The 24,947-nt window shown below is 46.9% G+C and overlaps 2 protein-coding genes and 1 pseudogene across 2 annotated transcripts in view; 2 read left to right on the forward strand and 1 right to left on the reverse strand.

The window, feature by feature from the left end:
• Positions 1-4,478, forward strand: part of LOC134460342 (uncharacterized) — an 11,006-nt gene extending 6,528 nt beyond the window's left edge. Inside the window, exon 2 of the mRNA XM_063212775.1 lies at positions 3,352-4,478. Coding sequence (XP_063068845.1) covers positions 3,464-4,447 — 984 coding nt within the window. The 5' untranslated portion in view covers positions 3,352-3,463 and the 3' untranslated portion in view covers positions 4,448-4,478. The remainder of the gene's footprint in view (positions 1-3,351) is intronic.
• Positions 4,479-5,864: 1,386 nt separating this feature from the next.
• LOC134443410 (proline-rich transmembrane protein 3) lies at positions 5,865-15,198 on the forward strand. The gene is made up of 2 exons (XM_063193199.1): positions 5,865-6,264; positions 12,458-15,198. Exons 1-2 carry the CDS (start codon positions 5,865-5,867, stop codon positions 14,704-14,706), a joined length of 2,649 nt encoding a protein of 882 aa, XP_063049269.1. The 3' UTR covers positions 14,707-15,198.
• A 3,452-nt stretch (positions 15,199-18,650) lies between these two features.
• On the reverse strand, positions 18,651-24,947 carry LOC134443420 (cytosolic sulfotransferase 3-like; annotated as a pseudogene).

The following is a 24,947-nucleotide window of genomic DNA, read 5'->3' on the forward strand; positions in this document are numbered from 1 at the left end:
ACAGAGAGAGAGAGAGAGAGAGAGAGAGAGAGAGAGAGAGAGAGAGAGAGAGAGAGAGAGAGAGAGAGAGAGAGAGAGTGTATGGAGTTTCGAAGGGGGTGATGTCACTGGAGGGAGAGAGTGTGTCAGAACCTCCACCCCCCGATCCCATTATTACCAGTGCACACACGCACATGTATGTAGATGTGCACACGCACACACACACACGCACGCCTGCACACACACGCCCTCATACACACACACACACACACACACACACCACCCTTAACCCCCCCCCCCTTTCCTCTCTTCCACTGCTCCCCCTCGGTCCACCCTTTCTAATAGCAAGGGACGTGATGTCAGCTCACTTTTCACATTTCACTACTAATTTTCTGTCTAGACTTTGGAACTCATGTCAAACAGCTTAAAGAGCGCTGGGCGGGAGGTGGGGGGGGGGGGGGGGTCGAGGGAGTTTTGGGGGGAGAGTTGTATGTGTTGATTTGAACTTTTTTGATGAACTTTTCATGCGGTCGAGTATGTACAGAATTATAAGCACATGTAGTGTTTCTCTCTCTTTCTCTTTCTCTCTCTCTCTCGCTTTCTTTCTCTCTCTCTCTCCATCTCTCTCTCTCTCTCTTTCTCTCTGTCTAATCATGTTTATGTGTGACTCATAGGGCACCATACTTTCCTTCAGGACTTAAGGAGAGGGGGGAGGAGGGGGGGAGAGTGTGTGTGTGTGTCTCTGCACAACTCAAACGTAAATATCACTTAACTACAACCATTAGATCTGACATGACGTTTTATAATATAATACACTTTTCAAAGCGTGGAAAGGATCGGTACCTATTATGTGAGCACTACTATGAAAATGTCTGAAAGCAGTCCAGTCTCTATGTAAACAAACAGTTAGCTGCTGTGCTTGTTATTTGGACAGGTGTGTGTGTGTGTGTGTGTGTGTGAGAGGAGGAGCGCCGACTCGAAAAATATATTGTTCGTTTGAGGGGCATTGGAAGTGAACCTGAGGGAGCTAGGCAGGCAGGCAGCTAGGCAGGCAGACAAGCAGCTAGGCAGGCAGACAAGCAGCTAGGCAGGCAGACAAGCAGCTAGGCAGGCAGACAAGCAGCTAGGCAGGCAGGCAGCTAGGCAGGCAGGCAGCTAGGCAGGCAGACAAGCAGCTAGGCAGGCAGGCAGCTAGGCCGGCAGACAAGCAGCTAGGCAGGCAGGCAGCTAGGCAGGCAGCTAGGCAGGCAGGCTGGCTGGGAGCCTCCTATGGCTCTTGAAAGCAGGTCTTGAGCAGGAGCTAGCTGGCCTTTAGCACAGCATTAATCATGCATGGCCGTCCGTGTCACTCGATCGCTATTAGCCCCAGACTGTGTTGTTGTGCTGCCTGATGGAAGTCATCCAACTGTGTTCAGTCACACGCACACATGCAGACGACACATATGCGTATCGCACACACACACACACACACACACACACACACACACACACACACACACACACACACACACACACACACACACACACACACACACACACACACACACACACACACACACACACACACACACACACACACACACACTCACACATACAGTATTAATGGCACGGTAAACATATTTGTGAATTGGCTGGTTTACCACCTGTAGAGCCACCATCAGTCTTTTAAAAATGACCTGTGTGTAAATGAACACAGTGGACATTAGATTTGAAATGTCAGCGCTATATTTTACGCAGAATTTCTCCTCAAATGTTAAATGTTAAACAAATGCTCTGTTTTGGAAGATGCTACAGGGCAGTGGTTAGTGCAGTGAAAGCAGCCAATGAAGATACCAACTTGGACTCTGGCCTGGTTCATTTCTCATCTCTAACGGTCTATTTATATTCACCGTTCTTGGATAAACGGCCAAAGCAAATGTTTTACAGCTTTGTTTTTTTCATGTAGCAGTTCCTGGAGCATATCACACATATCTCTGCCATCTACGCATGTTTGTAAGGCACATACCCTCAGCTAAGATCCAGCTAGATCAAGGATGAACAACTGGAGGCCCGGGGGCCACATGCGGCCCACCTCCTCACTCAGTGCGGCTCGTGGATGAAACATAATTTAAAATAATGATAATAATAATTATGCCAAGATAAAAAAACACTACTGAATTAATCTATTCTAATTATAATGTTGGCCTATGGAAAACACCCATACCTGCCAAACAATATCGGCAGTCACTGAGCAACCAACTGCAAGTTGCCATCAGACCCGTGGTCATATGGCCCTCCAATGGAAAAAATGTGGCCCTCCTCATCATCAAAGTTGCCCATCCATCCCTGAGCTAGCTCCTGCTCAGTCTAAACAGCTTTGGCTGCATTATCTGCTCTTGACATATTGTGCACACGCAGTAGCCAGACAAGGCTCCCTCCCGCTGACCTGGTAGCACTCCTTAAAGCCAGCCACTCACTCAATTATGTAACACTGATCAAATCTTCTCACAGGCAGATATGGACAGGAGGAAGAATTAGATGTAATCACTCCCCAACACGCACACACACACACACACACACACACACACACACACACACACACACACACACACACACACACACACACACACACACACACACACACACACACGCACACACACACACACACAAACACACACACGCACACACACACACACACACACACACACACACACACACACACACACACACACACACACACACACACACACACACACACACACACACACACACTCTTTTACACACACACATACATACACATAAATGCACTCTCTCATACACACTCACCCATACACATTCACGCGCACACACTGCAAGCTCAAGAAACACTGTGACCCAGATTTTTCTAACAATTGTCGCCTGGAGTCCTCTCTTGTTCCAAACAGTCTCTTTTAATGTGCTCAGACTCAGAGGTGACTGTGTGTGTGTGTGTCTGTGTGTCTGTGTGTGCTTGTGTGTTTGTGTTTGTGTGTGTGGCTGTGTGTGTTTGTGTCTGAAGATGTGTGTGTGTTTGTGTGTGTGTGTGTGTGTGTGTGTGTGAGAGAGAGAGAGAGAGAGAGAGAGAGAGAGAGAGAGAGAGAGAGAGAGAGAGAGAGAGAACAGAGGGAATATGTATGTGAGGGTCAGTGACGTTTCAGCAGTAGCACATGTCAGGCGGCTCAATGACAGCCAGTGCTACTATTGTATGTTTTTTTTAAGTGGACTATCTAAGAAGCATATTCATTGCAGCATATCAACCAACAATTACTAATTAATTTATGGGCATTAGATGCCATTGGGCCACCAAAAAAAATGTCTTTGACACGTGTGCAACGTTACCGTAATGCTAAACTCTGTTCTTTTGTGTGTTCTCAGGCTTAGCCAGGATGGATTGCCATGAGTCGACAGGTATAAGGCCTCTCTGAAGGGGAGCTGATCAGAGCCTTCGTCCAGCCAGAGAGGCACCTCATTGGCCAAGCTGGTCACCATGACGCTCCTTCTTCTTCTGCGGTCGTCCATGCTGTTGGCCTGCTGCTTCGTCTGGCCAATCGCAGTGCAAGGTTCTCCGCTAACTCCCGCCCCCAGCGCCCCGACCCCAGACATACTGCCTGTGAATCACACCCCGGACGTCCTGCTGCGCTCCATGCGTGCCATCCGACGGACTGACGTAGCGCGCTCGCTACAACCCGTGGATAGAGACGCTCAGTTCGTATCCACTCCGCCCCCAGCCCTCCAGCACAACGACGTAATAGAGGAAACCGTCGTAGAGTCGCACAGAAGTGCAGACACTGACAGCCGTGCAGTTTCTCACTCTGACACACAAGCTCCAGCTGCCTCTGATTCTAATGACGCAGCTGGCCCAGTTCAGTCATCCGGTAATGCGGATGTTGGAAATGGGCTCTCCTCTTCCTCAAGTCTTCATCCTGCCACCGAGTCTTCCACACTAACGGGGGCTCCGTCACTCAGGAACGGCCATGTGGGGCCGGCCAGACTGCCGGCCTCCCCTGCGCAGGCCAGCCCAGAGAGCAGGCCGGTCCTCAGGCCAGCCCAGACCACAGTGCTGGCGATGCTGATAACCCAGGGACCAATAGGATCTCCCAGCACAGCAGGGGATCCCCCTGTGCACCCGCCACCCGCGGCCGGATCAGGGGATCAGGCCATTCCAGTCCTCAAGGAGACAGGTGGCGGGGACTCTGAGACGCTCACAGACACAGCTGGGCCCCCTTCCACTGTGAGTCAGCCGTTACCGCCACCCGGGACGCTAACTAGCGTTAGTAGCACACTGACCAAAATGGCGGAGGCGCAGCCCGGGCCTACTGCTAGCATCCTGCTGCGCGCTAGCAGCAGCTCAACGACGAGAGCAACAAGAGCTAGCACCAAGACACCTCTGCCGGAGAGAAACGCAACGACCACAGCACAGACGTCATCAGGAGGAGCAGACAGCACAGGGAGTTTTGCACCAGGTGAGTGAAATATGTCCAGTCAAGACATCCTAACCTTCGTGCTAAGCCCCCCACATTTGTGCTTGCGGTTCGAGTCCAGTCGGGGTCATTTCCCAATCGTCCACCATCTCTCTCTCGCCCTCACTTCCTGTCAGCATCTCATACTGTCCTGTCAAAAAAGGCATGAAGAAGCCCCTAAAAGATTAAGAAAAACATCCAAACCTAGTCTGGTTTTGCAACCAGGCTAATCCTGACCTGCAGCAAAAACCTTCATTGAAAAGGTTTAAAACGAGCTGCCTCATTTATTCAAGAAGTCACAATCCACATTCCATACATATGTACATGCATACATGCACGCATACGTGCACGCACACACCACCTTTAACACCACCTTAATGACAGGAAGGAAGCGGTTGTCCATTATATCTCTAAAAATACTGCAAGGCACTGACTGTCACTCTTACTCTACCTCACTCCTCGTGTCCCCCCAGTGTCCTCGTCCTTTATTGCATCTGTCTCTTGTCCTAATTAGTTAAGGAAAGTTGCGGGAGATTTTCTATTACTTGTGGGCGACTGGGAGCCTTACCTATAATGCACAAGAATCTTGAAAGTCGTTGGAGACGGGATGTCTGACGTCTTGCCAGTCCAGCTCCAATCATTTTCCAAATCGTCTGAGTCTGATCAACACAGCTCTACCCAGGGCCCTGGCTTGGACAAAAGCCCATGTCCCTGTAGACGTGCCTTCACTCTGCCAAGTCCTGTGACAGGCTACGTTTAAATTAATAGGACTCAGCGCGTTCAAATCGCTTTGTGTACAAACACAGGATGGTATTGTTCCCCTATCTCTCAGTTTGCTCCACAACATGGAGTTAGCGAAAACATGTGCGTCATGCATGCCATTTGACGAAGACGTCAATTAAACAGTGCTTGAAGTCACACAATACTTGCCTTTTCAGAGAATGTTTTCCTTTTCTGTTTACAAACTGTGTAGAATTGCTAGCGGGGCATTTCATCTTGTCCAAAATGTTTTGCGACAAGCTCTTCTACCTCAGGTACTTATGGCGTGGGCTGGTTTGAGGTGGAGCTGCACTACCTGCAGTAGAAGAGCGAACACAGTGCATCCAATGCAGTATTTACAGTGTCGGATTAGACCTGTTCTAGAAGGAATTCGAAGGAGCTGCTGCATGCAGTGTATTTAAGCGCCACATCTTACAGACACTTTTATCCAAAGCAACATAAATACCTTTTTACACATTTTCCTACCTTCTCCTCACAGGTATTAAAATATTGGTCTTAAAAATATTGGTTTTAGCTGGGATTTTAGCTTGGAATTTCGCTTATGTTGTGTGTTGAGCTTTGAAACGAATTTATAGACTACTGTACACTGTGATGCTATATATAATGCTTTTTTCTTTGTTCATTGTTGATTGATGGATTGATGGATTGATGGATTTTTTACTTACTGTAGGTGCTGACAGAGAACCCAGAGAGGAGTCTACTACTGGGGTCCAGTCAGGGGGAAACCCTCAAGGTCCAGCTGATGATGCTAACGCTAACACCAAGTCTAGCACTGCCAGCCTCCTACCTCACACTCCCCAATCCTCCAGGCCCAGCACCAAGCAGCCTGGGGCCGAGAGCACAACCCCCAGCCCTGGAGCCACCACTACCACCACCACCACCACCACCACTACCACCACAACAGCACCAACTACAGGTCATCTGGCAATGAAGCCAGACTCCGAAGTACCCAATGGACCAACAGCCAAAACGAAAACGCACGGCATAGTTCAGATCACATTTCCCAAGGAGACGCCAACCACGAGTAATGGGAAACAGACTGGGACAGGTAAGAGAGAGAGAGAGAGAGAGAGAGAGAGATAGAGAGATAGAGAGAGAGAGAGAGTGCACATGTACGTGTGTGGGAAGGAGGAATGTTTGGACTAATGAAGTGTTGGAAGTGTGTGTGTGTGTGTGTGTGTGTGTGTGTGTGTGTGTGTGTGTGTGTGTGTGTGTGTGTGTGTGTGTGTGTGTGTGTGTGTGTGTGTGTGTGTGTGTGTGTGTGTGTGTGTGTACGTGTGTGTGTGTGTGTGTGTGTGTGTGTGTGTGTGTGTGTGTGTGTGTGTGTGTGTGTGTGTGTGCATTCATCGGGTGGGTGAAAAGAGGGGCTAGAGGTGGAGGGTCAAGGACTTATACTTGCATAGTGTTTATGAGGGTAAGTACATCCACCCAAACACGTGCCAGACTATTATAGAAAAATGTACAGACCTTGACGCACCGTTCGGGACGGCTTGTCCCAAATGGAAATCCTAAAGCCTGTGAAAACCCCAAGTTCATGGTCTGAGCTGGGTCTGGCAAGTATCCCACAGGACAGGACAATCAGGACAACCTCAAAGGTGGAATAAACTCTAAAATCTGCTGTATTGAAAACATCTTCGTAATCCTGAAGAAAGCCATAGCCAGTTTGACTGCTGATTCTTTTGTATATATAGTAGATTAGATTAGATTAGATTAGATTAAACTTTATTTATCCTCAAGGGGAAATTCTTTTTCCAGTTTGCTCTGTAGATTAAAAAGAGAAGTAAAAATAATATAAAAATAAAAAAGTAGATAAAAATAAAAAAGGTGATCATGCAGAAAAGTCCAGGAGTTTCTCTTTGTCCTTAATGGACAAATTATAGAGTTGCATGGCTCTAGGGACAAATGATTTCCCCAGTCTGTCAGTCCTGAATTTCAGTGCTCTCAGCCTCCAGCTGAACACACTCTTTTGTTGGATGATTGTGTTGTAGAGTTGGTGCGCCTTATTGTCCAAGATGGTGAGCAATTTGCTCAAAGATCTTCTATCTGACAGTGAAGTGAAGTTCTCCAGCTGTTCTCTCACAACGGAGCCAGCTTTCCTCACCAGTCTGTCAAGCCGCGCAACATCTCTCTTCCTTATGCTTCCACCCCAGCAGACCACTGCATAAAAAAGTACACTGGCAACCGCAGACTGATAGAACATAGTGAGGAGTGTGTTGCACACATTGAACGATCGTAGTTTCCTCAGGAAGTATAGCCGACTCTGTCCTTTTTTGTATACTGCATCTGTATTGGCAGACCAGTTATATACCAGTTATCCAGATATACCCCCTGTAAAAGTATAAGTAAAAGTAAGTAAAAAGTAAGTATAAGTAATAGTAAAAGTATATATATATATATATATATATATATATATATATATATATATATATATATATATATATATATATATATATATATATATATATATATATATATATTATATTCGTCTTTTATTAGTTTATTTATGATAGTGAGACAGTGAGAGATTTTAATGTGTGGGACAGAGAGATGGGCAAGGTTCAGCAAAGGATCCAGGCCGGAATCTAACCCTACCCGTCACCGTAGCAGACCAGTGCACGGTAGGGCCTTGACCTCTGATTCTGATGACGTGTTGCGCAGTTCAGATTGTCACTGGAACAATCCAAAACGGGTTAGCCAAAAAGGCTCAGATTTGCATCATCGTGACATCACAGGCACTATTGGGCAGGCCCAGGCCTGCCAACTGGGAGAAAAAATGGTATGTTGCCCCGGGCCCAGCGAGAGAGGGGTCAGGGATTTGGGTCTTCATGACATTATATGCATTAAGAGGGGCCCCCTTCAGATGCTTTTGTCCTGGGCCCAGTGAAGGCTGTCTGCGGCCCTGGGCTGGATAGGCCCATCCAGGCTATGAAACTATAGATATTTTTTCGCACTGTATGCCTTTCTCATGTGTTGAAGAAAACCAAATCAAATGTTCCCAACCGCAGACTGAAATCACAAGGGTGAAATGGAAAGATTAACCCACAGCTAACATGCTGTATAAATTGGATACTAAAGGAACAGTAGAATTTGGCTCCACTTAAAAGCGTTTGTGTGTGTGTGCGTGTGTGTGTGTGTGTGTGTGTGTGTGTGTGTGTGTGTGTGTGTGTGTGTGTGTGTGTGTGTGTGTGTGTGTGTGTGTGTGTGCGTGTCATAGGATCTAGAGCCAGAAAGGAGTATGGCGAGGAGGGGGAGGAGGATGTCAGTGGGGAGGGAGCGAGAGGCAGAGAGAGAGAGCGAGAGGGATGGGGACAGAGCTGGAAGAAATGAAGAAATAACCAGGGATGAAAGAGCCAGGAAAGACAAAAATAAAAGTCTTCAGGAGATTATGTGACAGAACGGAAAGGTTGAGGAAGGGAGGGGTACAGAGAGAGAGAGAGAGAGAGAAAGAGAGAGAGAGACAGAGAGAGAGAGACATGAAAAGAAAGAGACAGACTAATGAAAAACAGATGCAATGGAGAGAAAGACGAGAACTTGCTACAGTGACTGGCTGCTCTTTTCAGCGACTACTGGGTTCGAGTTCCTTCTCAAACGTGTGTGTGTGTGTGTGCGTGCGTATGTGCGTGTCCATACAGTAAGTGTATGTAGGTGTGCGTGTGTGCATTTGTGTGTGTGTGTGTGCGTGGTGCCTGTACATATGACTGTGTGTGTGTGTTTATGTCTATTACACATGTGAAGCTGTGTATTCCCATGTCTGTGTGTGGGTGTGTGTAGGTATGCGAGATAAATGCTGTGTGCACATGCATATGTGTGGACATAAGGAACGAGGCACGGGTGTGTGTGTGTGTGTGTGTGTGTGTGTGTGTGTGTGTGTGTGTGTGTGTGTGTGTGTGTGTGTGTGTGTGTGTGTGTGTGTGTGTGTGTGTGTGTGTGTGTGTGTGTGTGTGTGTGTGTATGCATGCTTGTGTGTTTGTGAGTGTGTGCATGTGTGTGTGCATGTGTGTGTGCATGTGCGCGTGTGTGCGTGTCCACATGTGTGTGTGTGTGTGTGTGTGTGTGTGTGTGTGTGTGTGTGTGTGTGTGTGTGTGTGTGTGTGTGTGTGTGTGTGTGTGTGTGTGTGTGTGTGTGTGTGTGTGTGAGCATGTGTGTAAATGGCTCCAGCTGTGCCATCTGAGCAGCCCATCTGGAGAATGTCTGGAGTCCCGACTCAAACAGGTCCGAATGAGATTGCTTTGAGATATACGTAGTTAAACTATCCCACATACAGCCATAGTCGCCTGGCTGTCGTGTCGTGTGTGAGTGAGGTATAAGGAAATATCTTTCATCTGAGATGAGTTTCCTTTTCAACAGCCATGGCGGCCAAATTTGCTTTTTGAAGTGTGCATTTGTGGTTAACTTGTGTCAACTTGTTTTTTGGACGCTGGTTGCATTTCTTGTCTGCTGTGTTTCTTTTATCAAATAACTTCATATTTGTCGTTGTTGATGTAGACCAGAGGAAAGTCCTCTCCAAGAGGCTTGACAATATTGATCCCTTAATGAAAATATGTGCCTGGAGGGGGGGAAATACTGTACGAAATGAGATAACTCAGATACATTGAAATCCCCTTTTTATTAGTGTGTGTGTGTGTGTGTGTGTGTGTGTGTGTGTGTGTGTGTGTGTGTGTGCGTGTTTGTCTCTTTGTCTGTGTGTGTGTTTCTGTCTGCATGCCCTTTTGTAATTGAAAGCACAATGCAAATGCTCTTGTTTTGCCGGTGGTGCTGCCGTGACCTGGCCATATTCACATTCATGAAAGTGAAATCTCTTCTATGTCTGGCTGAGTCAGTGCACATGTAAGGTCTTGTGTGTGTGTGTCTGTGTGTGTGTGCTTGTGCGTGTGTGTGTGTGTCTGTGTGTTTCTGTGTGCGTGCGTCCATGTGTGTGGGTCTTTCCTTTTGTGCGTGCGTCCGTGTGTGTGCGTGCGTGCGTCCATGTGTCTGTGTACAGTAAGGTTTGCCGTGTTACATAATTCAACATTTAGAAATTTTAGAGAGTTGATTTTAACATTTAGACTGATATTTGGTCCCTGAGTACCCTGTAAATGTTGAATCAATGGTGCATTTTTTACTGTGGTGTGTGTGTGTGTGTGTGTGTGTGTGTGTGTGTGTGTGTGTGTGTGTGTGTGTGTGTGTGTGTGTGTGTGTGTGTGTGTGTGTGTGTGTGTGTGTGTGTGTTTACAGTGTTTTTTATAGATTTGACAGATGGGAGACATCTACAAAGGCATGTTTAAGTGCAGTGCCGCCTTATCGAGTTGTTTGTTTTTATGTAAGACAAGGGGGCAGAGGCTGTGCAATCCCACTTAAGGCACTTCAAGAATGGACAGCTTGTTAGTGTGTGTGTGTGTGTGTGTGTGTGTGTGTGTGTGTGTGTGTGTGTGTGTGTGTGTGTGTGTGTGTGTGTGTGTGTGTGTGTGTGTGTGTGTGTCTGTGTGTCTGTGTGTCTGTGTGTGTGTGAGCGCGAGCGAGCGTGCGTGCGTACGTGTTTGTTTGCAGATCTCTGTGTGCATATATGTGCCTTTGTCTGCCTGTGAAAAACGTTTGTATGTGTGTGTGTGTGTGTATGTGCGTGCGTGCATGTGTGTGTGTGTGTGTTTGTAGATCTCTGTGTGCCTATGTGTGTCTTTGTATGCCTGTGAAGTGTGAACACATTTGTACGTGTGTGTGTGTGTATGCGTGCGTGCGTGCGTGTGTGTGCGTGCGTGCGTGCGTGTGTGCGTGCGTGTGTGTGTGTGTGTGTGTGTGTGTGTGTGTGTGTGTGTGCGTGCGTGCGTGCGTGTGTGCGTGCGTGTGTGTGTGTGTGTGTGTGATTTTGTGTGATTTTGTGTGTGTGTAAAAGGGGCCTGGTTTGTGGAGTAGAATCTGTTCTGTTGTCTTGGAAACGCTACAGGTTGAATTCAAGCCCTGCTGGGTGTTACATAACACCTGAACTTTAACCACACACACTCATGAATATAGATGCAGGCCAGCCACCCAAAGACACACACACGGGCACGCATGCATCCATACACACACACACACGCACACACACACATACACACGTATACTTTCATACAGACACACACAAATGTATCATTATATTTATATTAACACAGTTGAGCACCAAAAGATATCCATGCACATATGCTTACAATCTAAGGCTTAAATAGAAACATAGTGTAAATGTCCATATAGCCATGTAAATACCTCCAGAGCTATATCTATTTTCTCATGGATTTCTGGATGGAAATTACATGATGCAAATGTTATTGATGGCCAGTAACATTTTGTATACTTTCAAGAAAACGTTTTGGCTGACATCCCGAAGTTCAATCTCAACCTGTTTTAATAGTCAGGAATACTTTAAAGTTTGAATAAGATTCAGTCTGTGTTTCTGTCACCACAGGTGTAATGTAAATATTTAGCTTGTCACAAAGCGTTGCAAAAAGCATGGAAATATACTGTGTGTTCTGCCATCCAGACTGGCCGGACATCACTGGTGCAGCAGGTTATGAATTTTAATAAACCCACATAAAGACTGCCAGCATTCCTCCACACTATAGCACACATATGCAAATGTTCACAATCAGCTACCTACTACTTCGCAATGGCATCTGGTAGGAATTCTAAACAAGAAATGGTCATAGACCTTAGATTCCTAAGAATGTATTTTTTTGGTCACTGTAAAGGGGTGTAGTTTCTCCCTCTGCTGGACAGTTGTGGGTAGTGCTTAGTGAAGGATCCCAAAATACCCCGTGAACAATCTTGTGCTTATATAAACTTCATGCTAATTTTATGCTTATCTGTCTCACTTATCCCTTATCCCTCTATTGCTCCATCCTCATTTCTCACTTTATCCACCCTCTTCCTATTCAATAATCCCCCTCTCTCTCTGTTTCTCTCTCTGTTTCTCTCTACCCCCCCATCTCTCTCTCTCTCTCTCTTATTGAGGAGATGGACTCTTTTATGGCTGTATGGGGAGTGGGGTGCTTGTTGTGTCACAAAGCTGAGAATGGGGAGGTGGTTTTAAATGTGTAATTGGGGGGGGGGTACCACTCACATTGGATTGTAAGTGAAGGATGATTTGTTTGTAAGATGACGCACAGATGGTTAAATAAACGAGTGTTGAATCTCTCTCTCTCTCTCTCTCTCTCTCTCTCTCTCTCTCTCTCTCTCTCTCTCTCTCTCTCTCTCTCTCTCTCTCTCTCTCTCTCTCTCTCTCTTTCTGCAGCAGTGATCTCTTCATCCAGTCTTACGCCAACCCCTTCTCTACCGAGGCAGACAGAAGTAGTGGCTGCAGTTCCGGAGAGCGAAGAGGAGGAGCAGAAGAGGAGGAACTCCTCCAGGTCTATGGCTCTCATCCCTCCTCCTGTGCTCCTCAGCAGCCCCTCTCCTCCTCCTGGAGCAGCGGCAGCCCCCTGCGTGGAGGGAGGCCCCCGGCCTTGTGGAGGAGGGGGAAGAGGAGGAGGAGGACCCTCCAAGAGCCACGAGGTGATGGACGAGGTGCACGGCCCCAACGCCACCACCCTGCAGTGGGCCGACCTCAGCCGCACGCTCTCCTTCGCCTGGGAGCTCCACGTCTTCGGCTCGGCCTCGCTCTTCCTGCTCCTGGCGGCGGGGGGCGCCCTGGGGCTGCTGCTCTCGCCGGCCACCTGCTGCCCCCTGCGCGGGGCCCTGTTCCTCTCCAACGCCCTCTTGCTGCTGGCCGGCGCGGTGCGGGCCACGCACTTCCTCATGGACCCCTACGGCTCCCGCGCGCTGCTGCCCAGGGCGGCCGTCACGGCGCTCATCACCCTGCCCCTGCCCCTCCTGCTCTGGGCCCAGGCGGCTCTGATGGCCCTGGTGGTGCACGGTGCCGGCCTGGAGCTGGAGCTGGTGCCGCCGGCGCTGCTGCGGCCCCCCCTGCTGGCCGTGCTGGCGATACTGCAGTGCACCCTGCTGCTGGCGGCGGACATGCTGTCCCCGGCGCTCTCGCCCGCCGTGCCCATGGTGCTGCAGAGCCTCACCCTGCTGGCCGGCCTGGCGCTCTGCCTGGGCTTCCTGTGCCTGGCCCTGCCCCGGCTCATGCGCGCCCAGAGGGCCAAAGCCGCGGGCGGCAGGTGGCTGTGGCGCGCCCTGGGCCGCGTGCTGGCCGTGTGCGCCCTGCTGGGGGCGCTGTGCTGCCTGCTGCACACCCACACCTGCCTGTGGCTGTACGGCATGCTGGGCGACTGGCGGCTCTTCGGCTGGGGCTGGTGGCTCAACGTCTTCTGGGCGCGGCTGCTGGAGCTGGCCTGGGCCTTCTGTCTTCTTCTGCTGGCCTCTTGGCTCTTCTGGAGGCCCCGGGACGGGTCCGGCGGGGGAGGACTGGCCTCGGGCGCCTCTGGAGGAGGCGTGGGAGGAGTTGGGGGCGCCCGGGCCAGCGTCGGGGAGCTGTCCTCGCCCTGCCAGACCACGGTCATGCCCCACCCGCACACGTGCTGGGCCAAGATCGTGCAGAGCCTCACGGGTCGGCCGGCCAGGAAGCCGGAGAACTCCACGGCGTCAGGAGGAGGAGGGGCATCTGCAGCGACAGCCAATGGAGCGGGAGTATCCGGTGGCGGTGGTGGAGGCGGTAATCTCTCGGCAGCGTCGGGCGGTGAGCTTCCCAACAACTGGGCCGGACAGGAGCGTTCGGGGGCTGACATCAGCAAGAGCCTGATCCGCAACCGGGAGCCTAAAGACAGCAACCGCTCCTGGCAGCAGCAGCAGCTGCAACAGCAAGGCTCCACAGGAGCAGCAGTCGGAGGAGCTGGAGGTGGAGGAGGAGGAGGAGGTGCTGGGTCTCTGCTCCGGCTGCAGGCCCTGAACCGCACCCCCGGCGGACGCTCCCTCAGCTCCTCGCTGGACAGTCGCGGCGGAGGAGGCGCCGGCGACAAGGAGTCAGCCTTGTCCCTCTGCGACTTCGACCTGCTGCGCCCGCCCTCGCCCATCGACCTGAGCCGCAGCATCGACGACGCGCTGCACCGCGAGCACCTGCTGCAGGGCACGGACAGCCTCTTCTCCCCGCTCCGTCCCCCCTCGCTCTCCCCGTCGCCGTCCCCCACGCCCTCCCCGGGCCCCTGGCTGCGGCGCAACAGCGACCCCCAGCTGACGCTCACCGACAGCAGCGGCACCATGCTGACCGAGTCCTCGGCGGGCCTGGAGCGCATCGTCAACAGCTCGGTGCCCAGCAGGCAGGTGACGGCGCCCCCCACCCCCACGCACCAGGGCCCCCGCTGGGTGGCCGAGCCCCAGGTGCCCTTCTCCCTCTCCTGCCCCGTCTCGCTGCGGCCCTCCTGCAACAGCCTGGACAACCTGACGCCGGCGGGAGGCGAGGACACACGGCCCTTCCTCACCCCCGACCTGGACAGGACGGGCTCGGAGCTGGACAGCTCGGGCGCAGCCGCCGGGAGAGGTTACCTGAAGGTCAAGCGGCAGGACGACTCGGCCAGCGTGAGCAGTGACATCATTGACTTGTGAAACGACGGAGTCACGTTTGTTCTACTCCGAGACCCAGCAGTGCTTGCAACCAAAGATGGCGGATATGGCAAGATATGGCAAGTGGTGGTGGTTCATGTCTCTCGGGGGCAACGTATCCCTTAACCCTCCAGGACACTAGTCTGATGTACTGGCTGATTTCATTTCACTTCGTTGGTTGGTGGAGTGAAATGAAGTTCAGCAGCAGGACTATAGGGGGCGGCAACTCCGGCTAACAGGAGGTGGCTCGCCATGATGAATCCTGTGCTGTATGTCCATCCACCATCTACCATCTCTGTTGCAGCCGTGAAGGCCACGAAGGTCTCGTGGAGAATAAACTGAAGAACTGAACTGCATGTTGACAGGCGTGAGACTGCATGACAATCATGTGGTACACTACACACAGGTACACACCCTACATCTGTTGGGGTTGTGAACATGCTGAATAGCCAGTTGTCAGAGAGAGTATCGCAAACTTGTGTGTGTGTGTGTGTGTGTGTGTGTGTGTGTGTGTGTGTGTGTGTGTGTGTGTGTGTGTGTGTGTGTGTGTGTGTGTGTGTGTGTGTGTGTGAATGTGTATGTGTATGTGTATGTGTATGTGTATGTGTACATCTACATATTGCATAGACAGAAAAATAACTTAGGTTAGTACATTTCAAACACATTTACACTGGGAATGTTTATTCTTCTGATTTTGAAGTGACAAACCCATGTGTTCCCTTTGACTTCAGTGTTCTGTGACATGTTATTCTGCCGGTGGCATTTCACTCGCTGTCTGCCACCTGTGAAACATTTCGAGTTTTTTTTAAGTGCCATTGGTGACAGCCTTAGTGACACCTCTGCAGTCCTGCTGTGTGTGCACTGTGCAGGGTTATTTAAAGGCCAATTTGCAGTGCAGACAGAATGGGACAGACAAGAGACAACATTTCTGTCTGCTGGTGTATCTATGTGTATTTTGTGCATCTGCACATTGCGCACAACGTTTCACAAACACCGCAGACATTGTCAGCTACTTTGACTGCACATGGAACTCAAACGGTTGCGTTCTGGAATGTTGTGGCGCGTTACTGCGTGGCGTGAAAGGAGTGCCGCTATGAATTCTGTGAGAGAGTAAATAATTTGGGACCCAAACTCTAACCACATCGCAGGCTTCTGTGGGTCCCTGTGAAGCTATGGGCCCTTTAATAACACCTGGGCCACAGTCCTGCTGGCTGGACCATGTTGGCCCTCCCTCAGTGGAACATGCTGCACTAGCCGTTCACTACGTTAGTATCTTATGGTAGTCTTCTCTCCAGTTGGCCTCAAAGCCAGCCAGCTTCTCCACACACACACTGGCTAAACTGGGAGACTAGATGTTCAACGTAAACACACGACCCTAACACACACACACACACACACGCACACACACACACACACACACACACACACACACACACACACACACACACACACACACACACACACACACACACACACACACACACACACACACACACACTGGCATTTACTTGCTGTCTTGTAAAAACCCTAATGTTCTCTCAAGTGAGAAGTATTAACCGACTTAAATGCTGTAAAAAAAAAAAAGAAAACGTGATGAGGGATGGTAATTGATTGCAATATTTGCATCAATATAAATCACTATGTGATACATTTTGAACTGTTTATGTTTCTACTAGTGGCTTCGGCTTCAGGAATTCCCGTAGTTCTTGACATTGTGACTTGACTTTTGTGACTTTGGTCTTGATGCATTGTGTGTTTATTGAGATATTTGAACCTGCATGACAACAAAAAGCATATTATTGTCTTTATTGCTCTGAAGTCTGAAATTGTCGGTTCTTTTTTTACTATCGTTCATAACATTTTTTGTCCTTAACAAAGAGTCCATGTTATTCTTGTGTGAGGCAGTCGGACATAGTTTGAGCCCAAGCTGCACTTCCAGTGTGCTATTAAAGGTATCCAGACATTACCACAATAGAATACACATACAGTACATGCACATGCAACACAACACATACATTCAAATGTAACATATCTCTTTTTGTAAATACCTAAATACTGCTATTTTTGTGTCTGTAAATAAAAAAAATGATCTATATATTTAGAGAAAAAGGTTGTAGGTAGTGACATGATTGTTGCAGTCAGTGGACATTTCTAATATGGACATGGATCTAACATGATCTCTCACGCACGCAGGCACACACGCAGACACACACACACACACACACACACACAGGACAACAACAGCACACAGCTGACTCAAGCTGAAAATGACGCTGAACGGGTAAACCTAATGCTACAGATGTTCAGAATTCAAGATACAATGTACAGTTACAATCTTCCATTTCTTGAAAAGAAAATGCATCAATATTCCAAGCAGGTCCTCCTCACCTATAAAAGCTGTTCTCTTCCTTATCAAGCATGCTTCCAACAGCGCAGCAACACATTTCCTGTAGATGTGCTCATGTGAGCAACAATGGACCATTTGCAGCCACAAACGTGTGATACCCTGTATGTCTGTGACATCATAAAAACTCATATCAAAACTAGGATTTAACAGTCTGTCATTATAATGTCTCTTTGTGTTTCCAAACATCTCACCGTCTCCCTGTAGGATGATCAGAGGGTTGGTTTGATGTGGGATGAGGAGGCTCGGACCACTGTCACAGCTGGCCTGCTAAACCATGTCCCGTGTCATTCCATAATTGCAGTCAGGGTTGCCAGATGTGGCTGATGATTTTCAGACCAATAAAGGCTGAAAAACTGCCTGGAGGCACTAAATCCCAACACATTTGACCTACTTGTAAGTTCTATTGATTTCTATAGATTTTCTACAGGAAAAAAACTATCAAACATATTTTTTTACACACAGTTGGTGATCCTAAACAGTCCAATTGGTTGAAAACTGCCCAATCTGGCAACACTGAATGCAGTGCAATAGGCTGGTTTACCAGGCTAGGCTACTAAACTGCTCACTCAGGTACCAGTTTCAATGTGACCAGATGCCAGTTGTGTTGACAGTGCTATTCTGTAACAGTTGTGATTTGTATGGTATGGTCATGTCATACGCCGGGTTCCTGTGAGGACTTGCAACGCATGTAGGGCTAGTCATGACCATAGACATACATATACTACAAAGATGTATGTATACACTACACCAGTGGTTCCCAAATTGGGGGCAGGGACCCCAGGGGAGGGGGTGGGGGGTTGCAGAAAAAAGGGACTTTTCATGAAAACAGGGTGAACACAGGTTAGTTGTTACCATAATTCCAAAAATTGGTCAATAACAGTAGACTACTCAAAAAGATGGCAAAAAATGTAGGCCTATTTGCTTTTCTTTTGAATCTGAAATTATAACGTAGGAATAATGAATGGTTCTGAGATGAGTTTGGGAACCACTGCATTACTACACTACAGTATGTCAATGGGTCTGACTAGTGGGAATGGGTAGGCTATTAACGCCCTCTAGTGGCTGCTGCATCTCCTGTGTTTTTGGTGCTCCTCTGAACTAACTACCATTCATGTATTCATGCTCAAAAATAAAGTCTCAAGAATCGATCTAGCTGCAGTTTGTTCTCACAGTTTGTAAGGGTTGCTGTGGCAACCACTTATGTTCTTCACAATTGTGTGTGTGTGTGTGTGTGTGTGTGTGTGTGTGTGTGTGTGTGTGTGTGTGTGTGTGTGTGTGTGTGTGTGTGTGTGTGTGTGTGTGTGTGTGTGTGTGTGTGTGTGCGCGCGCGTGTGTGTGTGTGTGTGTGTGTGTGCGCGCGCGTGTGTGTGTGTGTGTGTATTAGATAGATAACACACACAGATGTACATTAATGTTTTATTGTAATATCAGTGAATCATTGACAAGTCCATAATGACAGTTCATATGATATGCAAAATGACAAGTGAAAACGACTACGGTGTAACATGCAGCCATGTACTGTATTATGCAGACCCAAGCACTGAATTAGGTGTCTTTGGGTACCCTGAGATGTTTCATACAAACTCATAAATGCAGTAGACTGACTATTGCTATTTTAGAGTTGCTTTAACAACACCGCCCTCAGTCCTGTTAGATTGCTGTTTTGAATGTCAGTGTGGTGTTCTTCATCTTCATCTTGTAGTGTTCATCAAAAGACTCGTTCTGAGCAACAGTGAAGTGATTCTTCCAGTCCCCAACCTTCCCTGCAGTCGGTGAAGAACAGAAAAGGGGACTCATAATCACAAGAGGTCAAACACACAAATAGAGGGGTTGGACAAAATAATGGAAACACCTATCATTTCAGTGTGGGAAGTTTCATGGCTGAAGTGGACCAGCCTGTTGGCCAATCTTCATTAATTGCACATTGCACCAGTAAAGTGAAGTGTGAAGGTTCAATTAGCAGGGTAAGAGCACAGTTTTGCTCAAAATTTTGCAATGCACACACAACATTATGGATGATATATCAGAGTTCAAAAAGGAGAAATTCTTGTGTGTGTAACTGTTGCATATTTGACCGAGACAGCAAGTCTGTGTGATTTATCAAGAGCCACGGTATCCGAGGTGATGTCTGCATACCACAAAGAAGGATGAACCACTTCCAACAGGATTAACTGTGGACGCAAAAGGAATCTGTCTGAAAGGGTTGTTTGGGTGACCGGCTGTGTGTATTGACCCTGTGGAGGTCTCGATGGACCGTTCTGGTGGAAACTCAGAGTTGAGGTGCACATTTAATTCTACTGTGATTTGGACAGATGTGATTTTATGCTTTTTTGGATACACTCCGGGTTATCCGGCTTCCTCTATCGTTCACAGTTAATCCTGTTGGATGTGGTTCATCCTTCATGGTATCGTTCACTGTATTTTACACCAGTGTCATGTAACACATAGGACTTCATGATTCTGATCAGTCCTTACCAACTGCGATGAAATTTGCTTCCATCCCTAATTGGATCTGTAATGCCGCCCTACTCATGAGATCCATTTATTGATGCACGGAAAGCGCTAACCTCCCTCCCTTGGGGTACACCACATGCAGTCAACAGTAGATACCCCTGAGCACTGCCACGTTATTACACCACAGTTGAAGGCTTAGACCCTTAAAACACGGCATAATAATTTGCTGTTACCACAGTGGCAATGAACGAGTCATAGTGCATTACAAAAGGCCCGCTGTTATGTAATAGTAGAGCAATACTATGGCAAGTAATCTTCCAATGACTATTACAGCGTGCCACTGGTGGTACGTCGTGCATTATGGGGTTAACTATGCAGATAGGCTAATAATAGCTTGAGCAATATAATAACACAATTCAGGGGAAGGCAGACAGCGTTAATGAAGGTCTTGATATGAGCACACTGTACCTTTCCGCATGAATGGAGAGATCCTTTGGTCCATGATCGGGATGGTGGAGTAGTTGGCCATGGGGTTTGCCTTCATGGCGTCAAACTGCACTCCTCCTCTGATACGCTCCCTCTCCTCCAAGGAGGTCGACAAGCCCAGGAAGGAGCACAGACGCTCCAGCTCACGACTGGTATCCTGTTGGACACATATGATATGAGCACACACACACACACACACACACACACACACACACACACACACACACACACACACACACACACACACACACACACACACACACACACACACACACACACACACACACACACACACACACACACACACACACACACACACACACACACACACACACACACACACACACACTTTGAGCTGCCACTAAGTATCTTGGAATATCTTCTATCTTCTATTTGGTCATAAAACTCTTTTCACTAGTTGGCCCTCTGTGCTTGGTGTACACTGAGGCATGTTTGCCATTAAATCACTGAGAAGGCCGAAATACGAAGACAGCTGTCAATCACTCCTCAGGCTCCTCCCAAACTAAGTTTCACCCGTTAACACAAGGCATTATAAATTTGCTGTTACTAGAAGCAATGACCAAGTTATAGCGCATTACTAAAGGCCCTCTGTTATGTCATGGTAGAGCAATACCATGGTAATTAACCTTTTACAGCGTGCCACTGGTGGTACTGCGTGCATTATGTGGCTACATAAGAACATTTGTTTGGTGTATTCACACTTGCTCCTACTAGTTACATACACAATCAAGTAACAAGACTTTCTTTCTGCATCCTTTTTTTTGGAGGTTTACCATATTTTCAGTGAGCTTACCTAAGAGATTAAAAACAACATTCTGTTTTAAAAAGAAATTATTACAAATGTATTTCCATCGGCTTTTGGTTAGAGTTACAACAATTTTACTTTCCTCTTTCTCTTTCTTAAGCATATTGAATGACAGCTATGTATGACAATGTGATGTAAAAAATACTGTTGGCAGGGCCAGGTTAATGCACAGGCTAGCTATAGCAGCAGTCTAGGGGCCCACACCTGCCAGGGGACCCCTGATTGGTCAAAAGTGAAAATGCAGAATTATGACAAGATGTAATATTGAAAAATGAATCTGTCTGTTGAATAGAGTTGGTAGACATGTTGTTTTAGTTCCTACCTCATAATTATGACACTCTCTATGTAAATGTGTTGAGAAATTTACTTGCCCAGGCTGGGACAAAGCACCTTGTAGCCTAGGGGCCGCAGGTCATCTTAATCTGGCCTGACTGTTGGTATTGATCACTGACTTGTATACTATACAAGTCAGTGGTATTGATAGGTTGATAGTCAGATACTGGCTCACTATCAGAAGTGGACTACTAACCTGTACCATGTCCTCATAGAACATGTAGAGAAGATTTGGGTACGTCTGCTTCTTATCCCACCATCCAGTCACATGCTCATACCAGTAGCCCCACACTACTGTGTGTGTGTGTGTGTGTGTGTGTGTGTGTGTGTGTGTGTGTGTGTGTGTGTGTGTGTGTGCGTGTGTGCGTGTGTGCGTGTGCGTGTGTGCGTGTGTGCGTGTGTGTGTGTGTGTGTGTGTGTGAAAGAGAAAAGAGAGAGCGAAAAGAGAAAATATTAATCTCAAAATACACACATTTTATGAAACAACATGTATTGTTTACCATTATTCAGTGAGGTGTGGTGCAGGTCATTGGTTAGGGCACCTCTGACAGTGTATATCAATCAATCAATCAATCAATCACTTAACCTACCTTTCCCTTCCATAAATCTTTCCAGAAAACTGTTCGTCCTGTGGGCCTGGCATGCGGATGGCCATGCGGTGATGGTGGTAGTAAGACACAGCACTGTCTTTGGCATTCCGAGCCATATACACTATCTGTGGAGAAAAGGCACTCTAGATTAACCTGATTATCATCAACTTTCAAATCTCTTCGATTAACGTTTCCCAAATGGCATGGTTGACCCGTCTCCCTAGGTTTGCTACTGGTAGATTCCATCAAAGTGGGTGGAGTTCTCGATTTTTCTGGAGATCAGAAACGATATATACATTGCTCTTGGCCTGGCGAAGGTGTTGCTTCATTAGGAGGGCATGGCCTGGCTAACTCTAGATGAGTATACATGGGTTCTAAATGTGTGTTTTCTCCTGACTGCACGACTCTAGCTGCGCACAACTTAACCTCTGATTTTTGGAAACCGCTGTCAGTCAAAACATTTGCTCACGTGGTTGGCTGCCAGTGTCTTGCCCCTCCTCACAACACTGTATTTATAAACACGGTGAACCCATGTATTGTATATATGTTGTAGCCTAAACATCCAGGCTTGTGCATAGAAGAGTACTCATAAGCCCTTTTTTCCCGTATGAAAAGTGTAATTTTCCCAGTCGTAATGAATACTTACAATTTGATTACACAGTGGACCTTTAAAGGGACACTGTGTGAGATTTTTAGTTGTTCATTTCCAGAATTCATGCTGCCCATTCACTAATGTTACCGTTTTCATTAATACTTACCACCAGCAACAAATTCAAAGTCAAGTAACAAAGTATTCATTATGACTGGAAAAAAATGCACTTTTCATACAAGAAAAGGGGGATCTTCTCCATGGTCCGCCATTTTGAATTTCCAAAAATAGCCATTTTTAGCTGCAAAAATGACTGTACTTGGACCATACAAGAAAATATTTGTTTATTACTTAGTAAACTTTCATGTTAAGATAACATTTGGCAATAGGCAGCCGAGTTTCAATGAGCAGCATAGTTGCAGTACCTTTTTTGACCATTTCCTGCACAGTGGACCTTTAAAAGAATATGCCATTTTTGTAATTTATTTTGAAAATGCATGCCCATTCACAACTTTGATATTTCAATGAATATTTACTAGAATAAACAAACATCTACTGATCTGACAAAATAGAGGAAAGTATGGAACTATAGAAAATATAGATTTCCGACATTTTGAACATGTATACTCAGAAATAGATGGCGATGATGAAAAGGATCGATAACACTTGTGACTGGGCAGCATGAATTCTGGATATAAAATGCTAAAATAAACTCTACCTTTAAGTAATATTGATATTGATATTGATATTGGCATAAATATTCTGTCAATATGACATGGCCTGTATGGTGCAGGATGCCTGAAGAAATTGACTGTCTACTGATGACCAGTTAATTTTGAAACTACTGTTTGTTGACGTTATTGCTGAGTGAGATTTTAAAAATATATATTATTTTACTCTAAAAAGGAGGGAAGTCCAGACCTCCCTTACCTCATAGGTGGCTACAGCCATGGATATAAATGCGCTCATAATGCGCTGTAGATAATGGTCTTCATAGAAAGTGTTACCCACAGTACTTTCCCGTTTTTCTGTGCGGGAGAGAATTAGACAGAGACTGTATACCCTGCATTTGTTGTCCCAGAAGCTCTTCGGCACAAACTGAATGGGTAGATGAGTTTTGATGAGACGAGGACAGGTGGTAAGGCTTTCCGCTGTCTCTACTCCTGAAAATGAAACAAACATGTATAGGTTTCAGTAGGCCTCATATTCATAACATAAGCAGGTGGAAACTCTGTGTATTACCAGTGATTGAGGTCCTCGGCAAGCCTTAGCAATTACAAGACCCACCCTTCCATTTCTGCCTACCACTACTTCTTTATGTAGCCTTTTGCAGTCTTAATTAAAACTTAGGGAGGACCAACAGCATGGGTGTAAAATTTGACTGATGAATTAGCACTACGAAATGGTCAATGAATGAATGAAATGATGAACTTGATGAATGTAAATGAGAAGACAGACCCATGCCAACTACATATCTATAATGGAAACGATGAATGTGCATTCTCTGGAATAAGGGTGATTAATGAACAAATATTGTTAACCTCCATGTCTTAAACAAGTTAACCAGTCCAGACCTGTAGTAAGGTCTGCATTGGTGCACTCAAGGAATGGAACTCTGTCGAAGATCGCCACAGACTTCTCTCTCTCTTTGTCTTTCTGCTTGAAGTACAGCAGGTCCAGTACATACGACATCCAAGTGGTGCCTATTGGACACACAGTATAGCAAGCATGTATTGGTAGAACATTTTGACACTCCAATATACTTGGGCAGATACATTGTATTTACAGACAGATGCTTTCATTTTGAAATCATGTACGAGGCCAGACACCTGGACCAACCACAGGAATGATTGTTCACAAGTGTTCACCACTGAAGAGGAATGACTCTTAGAAAATGTGCACTTACCATAGACGTGTCAAAGGATATAGCTTGCTCTTTTAAACCAATTTTTTTCACAACACCTGACAAAATGTTCAATCAGGATATGCACTCCATCATGCTATTTATTTCATGGGTTGGGATAACTCATAGGTGATATAAAATCTACCAATCTCAGAGGCCTATATCATTTCAAAACTTAAACTACAGAGGAGTAGGTAGGCTATAAAATAATCACAATTAGAATTTAGTATTCTGTACTGAGAGTGGTATTTGACCATGTGAAACGTGGCACAGTCACATATGGAGTATCTTAATCTTATTGATCTGAAATGAATAATGTATCACCATATACTGGCAATATACAGAGCTTTACATTTCCTTTACCCTTCTCTATCAGCATTACTATCAGCGTGAAACAGACGATATGCTGCCCAATAATATGGTTTGCCTAATAATTTTGCACATAGTAGACTGTATATTTGCCAGTGTAGGTCATACAGAGAACACAAATGGGGTGTTGAAATATATACCAACATACCTGCTTTTGGATATGTAGCTATGAGAATATCATTGGGCAGAGCCTTAAAGTTCTGCACCTTTTCCCAGCTGTCTGTGAAGGTGTGTATCATAGAGACTCCTTGGAAGTCAAAGAGTTCATTGCGCACGCCTCCCCCCAT

The sequence above is a fragment of the Engraulis encrasicolus genome, chromosome 2, assembly GCF_034702125.1.
Source record: "Engraulis encrasicolus isolate BLACKSEA-1 chromosome 2, IST_EnEncr_1.0, whole genome shotgun sequence".
Classification (NCBI taxonomy): domain Eukaryota; kingdom Metazoa; phylum Chordata; class Actinopteri; order Clupeiformes; family Engraulidae; genus Engraulis; species Engraulis encrasicolus.

Coding starts and splice junctions, on each gene's coding strand:
- LOC134443410 (XM_063193199.1), top strand. CDS start 5,865: ATGGATTTTTTACTTACTGTAGGTGCTGACAGAGAACCCAGAGAGGAG. Junction 6,265..12,457: donor TGGGAAACAGACTGGGACAG/GTAAGAGAGAGA, acceptor CTCTTTCTGCAG/CAGTGATCTCTTCATCCAGT.